Genomic DNA, 11,305 nt, shown 5'->3' on the forward strand with positions numbered 1-11,305 from the left:
GGGCTGACGGATCTGGGCGCCAGGTGGTCGCTCCACAGTGTGAGTGGGCGGGCCAGTGCAGGGCAGTGAGTATTGCTCGAAGACAGGAAGGAAGGAAAGGCGCTATTTAAAGAGTTTGTTACAAAAGAAGGAACAGTTTCACGTTATGTCCGGTTTGGCCAGTGCACTCGTGGCGCGCCTGCGCATAACAAGGACCAAGATTGGCCTGTGGAACGGACTAGCGTCCTTGTCCCAACCAATGAAAATGCGCCGGAGGCGGGCCATTCTCTCACTGGCCTGCCCTGCGTCTGCGCGGGGGTTTCGTTCAGCCGCAGCTGTAAGCGCGAGTTTCTCTTCTTCGCGCGATGGGATCCGGGCTGATCGAGCGCCTTGCCCCTCGCTTGGGCCTAGCTGAGCCCAGTGTGCTGAGGTGAGTCTGTCTGGGCACGACCACACCCCGGGGGACTTTTCCTGGCAGTCCTGAGCCCTCCCTAGGCAAGGCCGGGTGAGCCCGAGGCCCTTCCTCAGGAACTTCCGGCCATGGGCCCGCGCGAGATGACAAGAGGGTGTCTGTAGACGTTCTGGGTAACCACTGGCCCTGTGGGTTGAAGGGCGGTGAAAAGAAGGAAGGAGTGCGGGAGAACGTGGGTGAACCGGGCAGCGGTGTAGACTTACGGACATCGTGGCAAGAACCATGTAGGGCTTTATACGCCGAATGGGTGACGTGCTGGAGCGACTGTGGGGACACCTGGCGCTACTTTTCATAAAAAGTTAGGAGAGGCCCCGGAGGAGACATTGCTCTGAGACCTGATTGACAGTGCCAGCCATGGGACGGTGTGGCAAGACGAGGACTGTGACAGAAATCCTTGAGATAGGAACGATCTTTGTGGAACAGCGATTCTCAAGTGTGGTTCCTGGACCCGCAACAGCAGCAGCATCTTGGCACTTGTTAGAAATACAAACTCTGGAGCTCCACCCCGTGCCTGCTAATCAGAAGCTGGGGCTGGGACCCAGCGTGTGCTTTCACAAGCCCCCAATAAGTTTGAGAACCACCGATGAAAAGAAGGGATCCTGGTCTACCCTGCTCTCCCTCTGATTGTTCACACTTGTTCCAGTAATGGGAGAAAGAAGGAAAGGCTGTTTATTTGGGGGAGCGGGGTGAGCTAAATCTTGCCGAAAGCAGTTACGTTGTCTTGAGCACATCCTCTTCTCAGAGAATATGCACTTCATTCCCAGCTCCAAATAAAGCTAGTCTGAAGCCCACCAGGTTATATGCATTGTTTACTGAAGTGCTGAGCAAACTTCTGAAAAATTTCTATTGAACACATTGCTCTTACACCAGGAAAGCAGAGGAGTACTTGCGACTCTCTCAGGTGAAGTGTATTGCTCTGTCTGCACATACCTCAGAAACTAGCAATGCTGTCATGTGCTTGGACCTTGCAGCTGCCTGTATGAAGTGCCCCTTGGACAGGGTAAGTGGTTCTCATTCAATGTCCAAGTAATCTATAACTTAACCCTTTCATTTTATTTTTTGGTTGGGCTAGACCGTGGCCAAAAACTCATGTTTTAGAATTTTTGCAGCTATTCTCATATGTTATTCTATATGCATTTAAGGATTATTTTGTCAAGTTGGAAAAAAATAACTTTGTGCAGTGTTCTGTATATTATTTAGTTTCTATGTTTTGCTTCATAGAGGCCATCATCTTCCTTGCTGCTATTAGCAGTAGCTTCCTAAAGCATATACTTTAAAACTTGTGTCTTCATTTTTCCACTATCACAGTATTTAATAGCAGCAGCTTTGGAGTCAGGAAGTTACATGTTGAAGCCAAATTTCAATACCATTTTCTAGTTCTGTGAGCCACCAGTTTCCTCCTCCATAAAGTGAAATAATGTCCATTTCACAGAGTTGTGATGATTACCGAACACCTGTAAAATGGTGTTAATGTTAAAGCAAAGCTCTGTTGTCTCCCATTAAAGTTTCCAGCCTCTCTTAACCCCTGATTTCAAACTATAGTATTTGCTTATCAGACTTTTACAGTTTAATAATGTGTGGCTTTATTGATGGAACACTTGGTTTTTCCAGGAATGCTCTTCGGGCAAATCCCTGTTTGTCTTATGTGACCTCCACCTTGCTGTTACATCCTTTATGAAGCTCCCCTTGACTTTCCCACACAGTTGGTTTCTCACAATTGTTGATTTTCCTGTTTCTGTCCTTGTTTCCCGTTCTGCCTTTCCTCCTCCACATACACTCTCTCCCCCTTACACTCCTATCACTTCTCTGTCATTTTCCCTAAAATTCGCCCAGTGGCACGTGTTGAAAAACAACCATGTCTATATCCCAGGGTTTTTTCCCCTCTATACTTCAGACATCGATACTACATAATTATTTTAAAGTTTGGTGTGAATATGCATCACTGCCCTCCTACAGTATGAGCTTCTTGAAGAAAGTAGTCTGCTTGAGGTGATTGCAGATTTTTATTAAATGAAGCTAAACCTTTAGGTAGACTGACACCACAGAATTCATTTTGAAAAGTCTATACCACATATTAAGTGTTTATGCTAATCTAGAGAACTTAAGATTTGTGTATTTTTCCTTTCAAAGGCTTATTTAATTAAACTTTCTGGATTGAACAAGAAAATGTATCAGAGCTGTCTTAAATCTTTGGAGTGTTTATTGGACGTGAATTCAAATATTGGAATAAAAGACCTAGCTGTACAATTTAGCTGTACAGAAGCAGTGAACATGGCTTCAAAGATACTGCAAAGGTATGGCCATAAAGAACCTTAAATTTTATGGTGATAAAGCAGAATAATCCAGTGATCTGTTTTGGTAAGTTTCAGTCTTTAAATAAAAACTGTTCAAAATAAAAAGAGGTGGGTTTGTAGTTTAGTGTAAAAGTCCTGGGTTCAATCCCCAGTACTGTACCAAAAAAAAAACCGAACAGCAACAAAGGTGCTAAAGTGACGGCGTACTAATCTCCTGCATTTTGAAACACTGTAAGTTGTGGTTTACATTTTCAGTTCCTTTTTAAATAATGTTTTCCTTTTTAAAAACTTTTTGCTGATATGAATTGTTGTTTTAGTTGTACAAATTGATAGCGGGGTATGGTGTGATAATTTGATACACGTGTACAGGTTTAATGATCAAACTGGGTGATTGACACTTCCATATTAAACCTTTAAAATTTTTTTATTAACAAAATAATTGTATCTGTGGCATATAGTGTGATATTTCAGTACAGGTATACAATATGCACTGATGAAGTAAGGATAATTAATAATTCCATCTCCTTATCATTACTTAGTGTTTGAAGCCTTTGAACTTGTATCTTCTTGTGATTCATACAATATATAATAAGTTACTATGAATTATAGGCACCTCACCATTCTGTACAATGCTGGAACTTATTTATTTTGGGGTGTATGGCATTTTATTACATGTATATAACATTTTGATCGTATACCCCACAAAATAATTTTCTGACAAGTGATTCTGTAAACATTACTCATCCCTAGCTATGAGTCCAGTCTTCCTCAGACACAGCACGTAGATTTGGATTTATCCAGGCCACTTTTCACCACTGCTGCACTACTTTCAGCATGCAAGTAAGTGTTCCTTTTAATATTCAGAAGTTTTCAGTTTATAAGTGGGGTATGTTATTCCCAAAGAATACTTCTAAATTAGCTGATTTCAACTTGGCATGTTTTTCCCTATAAATAAATAAATAACATTAGGACAAGTGGCTAAGTGAGCAAATTTTCAGTTTTTCCTGTAATGTAGGTGACAACTTGAAACTAGTGATTCCAGAAGGGCTGTTTCCAAACGGTAGCCATATAAGTAATTTGGGTATTGTGATTTCAGAGTTCGCTTCTTATAAATGATGAAATCTCTCAGAACAGTGGTCACATGTAATTTTTCCAGTCACATTTTTAAAAAAAATACTGGCAAACTGTTCAGTAAAACATTTTGTGTGTTACCCTGTGTATACTGAATTGTTACCCTGGAAATATTTGTAGTTGTTGGTATCTTTGTATAAAGTTGTCATCTTGCCTAAAAGCTTCTTGGGATGGGGATAGGGGGTAGTTAGTTGGCCGTTAAAAAATGAGGAAGTTTCTCACTACCTAGGTACTAATTTTTGGTGTGTTTGACTCTATTCACATACCTAGGGCTGATACACAGAAAGTGTTCCTTTAAATCAACAAAGATTTATGTGTGTAAAGAGGGAGTAAGGCTGTTAATGTAGAAAACTGAAAATGGTCAAATAGCCCCACTTTTGGAGCCATATTAGACTGAGCAAAGAGAGGTTGTGGACAGGTCTGTTATCTTGAATAAGAAGTTTGTGATTTTTATTAGTGTTTGCTGTAAAGGGTTTAGGTTTTTTGAGGGGGTGGAAGGGTATTAATACTATTCTAGTATAATTGTAAGTAGTATGGGTTAAAGTGAGTTGAACACTTGAAATGTACTGTTATTATCATTCTGTAAATTAACATCTGAGACTTTAACTAAAAAGTTCTAAAAGGCATGAGGCCCTATAGCAAATGTAGTTTATCTGCTCCATTTGTTACAAAATAGACCCCATGTATATTTTAACTCTCAATACATAACTAAAGACTTTAAAAAGGCAAATTTTCATGGTTTTTGCTAATGACATGGATATGGAATAAAGGAAAAACTAAGCAAGTGGGGACTCTTGGAAAAGGTTGGCCAGAGAAGAAAACTACTGGTCCCCAAAAAGCAATTTTTGAAATTCTTTTGTAGGATTCTAAAGCTGAAAGTGGATAAAAGCAAAATGATAGCAATGGCCTGTGTAAAAAAAGCCATTTTTGATCGACTGTGTAAGCAATTAGAGAAGATTGGACAGCAGATTGACAGTGAGTATTTTATAGTTCAAGAATGTCTCATTTGAAAGTATAGACTTGTTAAGTCAGATATTATCAACTTGCAAACTGGCTGCTTCCTGAATTCTGTAATTAAGGTGGGCTAGATATGTTTTTAGTGAGAAAAATTGTTTTTTCTATTTTTCAAATAAAGTTGTAACTTTTTAGAAACCTGAGATTCCATAAATCCAGGCCTGGAAAAGTAGATTCTCTGTTAGCATGCTGTGATGTTAAATGCCAGCCTCCATATACATAGGACAGAAGTGATTTCAAGTTTGGTAAGAGAAGAAACAAGAAAAGGAGAGGGCAAGATCATTTGCTTTTTTGTCCTAGTCTTTGGGCCATCAAGCTAACCAGTGTTTGTTTATGAACTAAAATATGGCCAAATACTAAAACGGATTAGAAAAATTAATCTGCTGATACTTTTTTTTTTTCTTTCCTTAAAGGAGAACTTAAAGATTTGGCTAGTCCTCCACGGAAGAAAAAGAATATAGTAGTTGAAACACTGGCAAAAGGTAAGTCTTACTAATATTGCATTTATACTGATATTGAAATTAGTGCAGTGTGATTAATGCAGTGAATAGTCCTGTGCTATTCCAGCAGCTCACTTGACAAGAGCAGCCTTGAAGTAAATCCTGACTTAATCTTGCTAAGACCAGTCTTCCAAGCAATGATTGATTAGTGGAAATAACAGAAGTTTTGTGTCATCTGAAGCTGAGCAGCCTGAGTACCATTAAAAGAAAAGCTATGGACAAATTAAAGTTTGTAACAGTTTGAACAAAGTCTGAGTCATGAATTGGGCAGCACTCAAATCAGAAAGGGATTCAGGGACCAAGTAGTCTAAACAGTGAGATTTTATAGACTGAATCTGGAAGCAAAGTAGAGAAAGTACTTTATGAATGTGGCTATGCATTTGCTGTATTTGGGCATGCACTAATGGGAGGTCACTAGTTGTATAATTGGTTGACTGGTTGTGACTGGCTGAGGCTCATTTTGTTTTGTTTTCTTCTTAGTTACAAGAAGTGTTTTCAGGTTAAGTTCTTCTTTCTTACATAGGAGCTCCAGCTATAAGCACAGTCTGGCTGGTAGCCTTTTTATTGGCATTAACATCCCCCCGTTGGCTGTGTGAGTTTAAGAAGGCACAGTTTTTGTGAGATTTCCTAATCTATAAAATGTAATAATATTAGCACCCACTTCATTAGTATTGTGGTGAAGGTTGAATGAGATACAGTTGAAAGTGCTTGGTTCAGTGCTCATCAAGCACAAAGTAAATGCTTGATAAATCTTAACTATTAGATGTCTTGTAATGTTAGGAGTATAAGAGAAAAAAATGAGAGTTGCCATTTTATTTCAGTATCTTATTTCCTGTTACCTTAATTGCAGTAGATACTTTCTACAAAGTTTGCTTCATTTGTAAGCATAGGAATTTTGAAATTACTTTGGTTTTTTTCTCATAGAAATAAAGAAAGTAGAAGAAATCCCACATAAATCACAGAAAGACAACGATGTGACACAGGATTATGAAGAATGGAAAAGGAAAATTTTGGAAAATGCTGCCAGTGCTCAAAAGACTACAGCAGAGTGATTTTAGTTTTCAGCCTGGACTGTACTACAAACCTGTAATTTACTGCCACCTCCAGGAAGGATTGAAGGCTTTGAGCTTTGTTTGAACTTTTATACCAAGGATCCTATTGCTGTAATAGCAGCGAAGCCATTACTTGAGCTGAGTTCTGGGCAGTGGGCTGCCTCTGATCTAAGCAACATTACATCATCTGCAGTGCCTCGCACCTCAGATCCCCAGTCTGGCTGTTCTACAACAGGAAATGGCAGCCATCTTGCTTTTCTGTTGTGTCCTAAGCTAAAGGTAGTCTCCTGTTGTATCTAAAATATAAGATTTTACTTAAATTTTTGTGCAACTGTTTTGGTTTGACTAAATATTTTATACAGTCTGAGTTAATAAATATTATTTTTATGTGCATGCAGGTTGCATTTATCATTAGTTTGAAAGCCAAAATCAGGAAAAAGTCCAGCTTACTATACAGTAGTCCTCACTGCTCACCAGAACCTAGAAAAATCACATTTCCTGAGTTTCAAACCCTGCTTGGCTACTCACACCTGTGAAACCTTAAGGAAACTCATTAATTTTTTTAGGCCTCACTTAATAAAGTAGGAATAAAAAGTGATACCTCTTGGAATAATTTGGAGTACTATAGCCAGTACACATAGTTTTTTAGCTACAGTACCTGCTATTAAGTATTCAGCAAATATTAGAAAAAAGAGCAATTAACTATGGAAAAGGACCTTTTATGACTGGGCATCATACCAAGACATGATTTTAACTAAAATTAATATATGATTTAGCTGAGCATTGTGGTGTACCTATGAACTCAGCACTCTGGGAGGCTGAGACAAGAGGATCTTGAGTTCTAGTCCAGTTTGGGCAACTTAGAGACTTAGTGCCACCCTGTCTCAGCAGATAGGCAGGTAGGGGATATAGCTCAGTGCAAAGGCCCTGGATCATTCCCCAGTACCAAATAAGATGTAATTAAATTTTTCCATGATGAAGTGATTGTACCCATGTGTTTGGACTGGCATCAGTAACAAAAGTGGTTGCCTCTTATCTCCTACAATGAAGTCATAATACCTGCTACATAGATGTAGAGTGACTGATTCTTTTTCTCTTGCTCTTTTTTTGAGATTGGGATCTCACTTTGTTACCCAGGCTGATCTTGAAGTCAGGGACTCAAGCAGTCTTCCTACCTAAGTTGCTGAAAAGCTGAGACTGTAGGTGTAACCACCCCGCCTGGCTTGCCTGGCCCTTTTTAACTCTTGAAATTTAGCAGATTGACGTTCAGGAAATAACACAATCAAATTATCCCAACACAGAAATAGCACCTGACAAGCCCTGTGATATTTAAATTCTGGCTGTGCCATTTCTTCCCTAAAAACAGCTCACAACTTAAATGAGCTTTTAGTTTCTTCATTTATAAAAGACATGTGTCTTGTGAGAATTAAAGGTAATACTTGTATATGATATTTGGAAGGCATTCACTCATAGCCCTTGCTAACTACTGTAATGTAAAATGAGTAAATGTCCTCATTCAAGAAGATACGTTTTTTTGTTTGTTTTTGGTTTTTTAGGTACTGGGGATTGAATTCAGGTCCTTGTGTTTGCGAGGTAGGTGGCAGAACCACTGATCTAAATCCCTGGCCCCCTTAGTTTGTTTTTAATTTGGTGTCAAGTTTAGTTTTTAGCTTTGAGTCAAAAATAATGTAACTATCATAAAATTAAACAACTTTTAAAAATAATGGTAGTAATATATATTTATATTTTATATATATATATATATGTATGTATATTAATTAATTAATTTTCCAGCTTTACCTTTTTAGAGTACAGTTCAGTGGTCACATTGTTTTGCAACCAGACTCCAAAAGTTTTTCATCTTGTAAAACTGACTACCCATTAAACAATTCCCCATTCCTCCCTCCCCCAGGCTCTGGTGACCAACATTTTTTCTGTCCTGTACTTCATAGAAGTGGAATCAGTATTTCTTTGTGACTAATTTATTTCCTTAGTATAATGTCCTCAGGTTTCATCCATTTTGTAGCTTGTATCACAGTCTTCCTTTTCAAGGTTTAGTAATATTCCATTATGTATATAACACCACTTAAAATATATTTATATACTGATGGGACATTTAGGTTTGCCTCCTCCTAGATGTTGTGAGTAATGCTGAGAACATGAATGTACAGATATTTCTTGGAGATTTTGGTTTCCAATTTTTGGAGTTATATACACAGATGTGGGATTACTGGGTCATATTGTAATTAAAAAATTTTTGAGGACCAAACCATCTATAGTGGGTACATCATGCTCTATTCCCATTGGTAGTTCACCAGGGTTCCAGTTTTTCCACATTCTTGCCAGTGCTTATTTTCTATTGGGTTTCGTGTGGGGTTGAGATTGTTTCTTTGTTTTTAAGTAGCCACCCTAATGGATATGAGGTGTTGTCTTGTGGTTTTTGTCTTTCCCCAATGATTAATGATGTCAAGCATCTATGCTTATTGGCTGTTATGAATTTTCTTTGCAGAAATGTCTGCACAGTCCTTTGCCCCTTTTTCAATTGGGGTTTTTTGTTGTTGTTGTTTTTGTGGCTGAGTTGTTCTTTCTTCCAGATATTAACCCTTATCAGATACATGATGCTTGGAGGACATTTTTTTCCCGTTGCTCAGGTTGCTTTTTCAATCTTAACTACATTGATGCACAATTTTCAGTTTTGATGTAGTTCATTTGACCTACTTTCACTTTTGTTACCTGCACTTTTGCTCTCAAAGAAATTCAATGTCATGAAGCATTGCCTCTATATTTTAAAAGTTTTATAGTAATTCTTACATTTGGATCTTTCATCCATTTTAAATTAATTAAGGACATTCACTTTGAAATTACGCTATTAAGATTTGGTTAGGTCTGATGTTTCTGAGCCTTATTTTCACAATAAAAAGTCCAGTTTTTGAACATACTCCTATTCCCCGGGATGGAAGCTTATTACTCATTCCATCTGTTTCAGTACTATATTTATTGTTTTAAAAAAAACTTTTTGGAAGCTTAGTTCTGCTAACAAAGATAAAATTAAAAATTAAAGTTCCTGAGCATCTCTAATATATCTTTTTATTGCTTGCTCAAATCAGGGTCCACACGATATTGCTTTACTTTTTATTATAAAAACAGTACATGCTTGTTAAAAAGAAATACAATGGGCCAGGGATTTAGCTCAGTGGTTCCGGTGCCTCCCTTGCAAGCACAAGGGCCTGAGTTCGATCCCTGGTACCAAAAAAAAAAAAAAATACAAGTGGTTCAGAAAATTATGAAAAGTAGAAATCCCTCTCCCACGTGCTAGAAATTTCCCCTCCTAAACACCCACTTTTCACATCCCAATTTTTGTTTCCTTCAAATCCCTATAACTTTTTAATGCACATGTGAGCATGTGTCTCTTCATAAATGGATGATACCATATAAATGTTCTATAATCTTTACATGAAAAGATGGCTATCAGTACATCTAGATCCATTGTGGTGGATTACTGGGGTTGACCGTTAACTAATAATGGTAAAGAACTGAATCAGCATGGTTGGTCATAGAAGACCCACCCGAGGACTGCTGCCAATGGCGTAGAAAGAGAACTGGAGGGGAAGATCGTTGGCTGTTGCTTTTCTGTGAGAAGCTTGCTGTGGTTGGTTTTCCTGATGCGAACTTGGCTGTTCTCAGAAGAGGGGCTCGGGTCCTTACTGTCGCAGGGAGTGGCTGCTGCTCTTGTCAGGGAAGCTCTGATGTTCACTGTAAGCATCACTTCTTGGCTTCATCGTAGATCCCTCAGCCTGGTGGCACAAATCCTTCACCCCACTGGCGCAGGTTTTCCGGCTTCCACCACTGGCCTTTGGGCCTTCCGGTGCAGATCCTCAATACGGACAAGCAGGAGACACTGCCATGTGCTCTAGGCCACTGGCTGGACTTGTGGAGGACACGGCCTTGGACTTGAGGCCTTCAGCTGAACTTGTGTGGGATTCAGACCCTTGGCTGGATTCCTTGGGTCTCTGGTGCGTAGGTAATCTCTTGCACTCCTCTGCATTTGACTTTTTGGATGACTACTATAAACCAATCCTATAAATTATGTGTCCTGTATTAAGTAAACTCCCTTGCAAACCCTGATCACATCTATCTTTAATGCCTCTGACTTACTCTGCTATATGATATGGCAAAGCTCAGTCTACTCACACAGACACGCATGTGTGGTTTCCCCTGGATCATCAGCAATAGTGCTATAATGAACATTGTGCATAAACTTCTTATATGCTTTTTCAAGTACTGAGTGATAATTTCTAGAAATGGAATTGCTGCATGGTGAGTATGACATTTGGATACCCATCCATCAAGAATAAGAAAATGCTGTTTTCTCCACACTCTTACCAACTCCAGCAATCTGGTAAGTGAAGAAAGTGGGCCCTATCTTCTAGCATTTCTTGCCCAACAGTTTTCAGTCACTATTGTTCTTATCAAATGAAAAAGTCCCATTACATAGAGTTGATACCATCACAGTAGTAATCTTAAATTTGGGGGGCCAAGTTACATTAGCAAATTAGAGAACTAAAAATATCCAGAAACCTCAAGCTTCACAAAAGCTCCTCTTCAGTTCAGGTTTCTTCATTTGTTTTGTTTGTCTGTCTGTTTGGTATTGGTTTTTGGTTGGGAGAAAAGGTCTTGCTACACACTTCAGGCTGGGCTTGAGCTCACTATGTAACCCAGGGGGGCCTCAAACTCCAGATGATCCTGCTGGGATTACAGGCGTGTGCCATCAACATGCCCACCTCTTAATTTCAGTTCAGGGAGGCTAAAGTCCACCTTACCTCTCACTTATATGGGCCTATCCTAAACATACCCCTCAGGGAG

General features: G+C 39.1%; 1 protein-coding gene across 1 annotated transcript; it reads left to right on the forward strand.

Annotated features, from left to right (window-relative positions):
* The first annotated feature begins 27 nt into the window (after positions 1-27).
* Positions 28-8,036, forward strand: Orc6 (origin recognition complex subunit 6). The gene is made up of 7 exons (XM_010617258.3): positions 28-409; positions 1,322-1,451; positions 2,582-2,745; positions 3,496-3,585; positions 4,739-4,851; positions 5,304-5,372; positions 6,315-8,036. Exons 1-7 carry the CDS (start codon positions 345-347, stop codon positions 6,440-6,442), a joined length of 759 nt encoding a protein of 252 aa, XP_010615560.3. The 5' UTR covers positions 28-344; the 3' UTR covers positions 6,443-8,036.
* Positions 8,037-11,305: the final 3,269 nt, after the last annotated feature.

Source organism: Fukomys damarensis, unplaced genomic scaffold, assembly GCF_012274545.1.
Source record: "Fukomys damarensis isolate Sample0158 unplaced genomic scaffold, DMR_v1.0_HiC HiC_scaffold_37, whole genome shotgun sequence".
NCBI lineage: Eukaryota > Metazoa > Chordata > Mammalia > Rodentia > Bathyergidae > Fukomys > Fukomys damarensis.

What these genes read in the sequence shown, in the direction of transcription:
- Orc6 (XM_010617258.3), top strand. Translation starts at nt 345, where the DNA reads ATGGGATCCGGGCTGATCGAGCGCCTTGCCCCTCGCTTGGGCCTAGCT. An exon ending in GCTGAGCCCAGTGTGCTGAG is followed by an intron (nt 410 to 1,321) that starts GTGAGTCTGTCT and finishes CTCTTACACCAG; the next exon opens with GAAAGCAGAGGAGTACTTGC. An exon ending in GATTGGACAGCAGATTGACA is followed by an intron (nt 4,852 to 5,303) that starts GTGAGTATTTTA and finishes CTTTCCTTAAAG; the next exon opens with GAGAACTTAAAGATTTGGCT.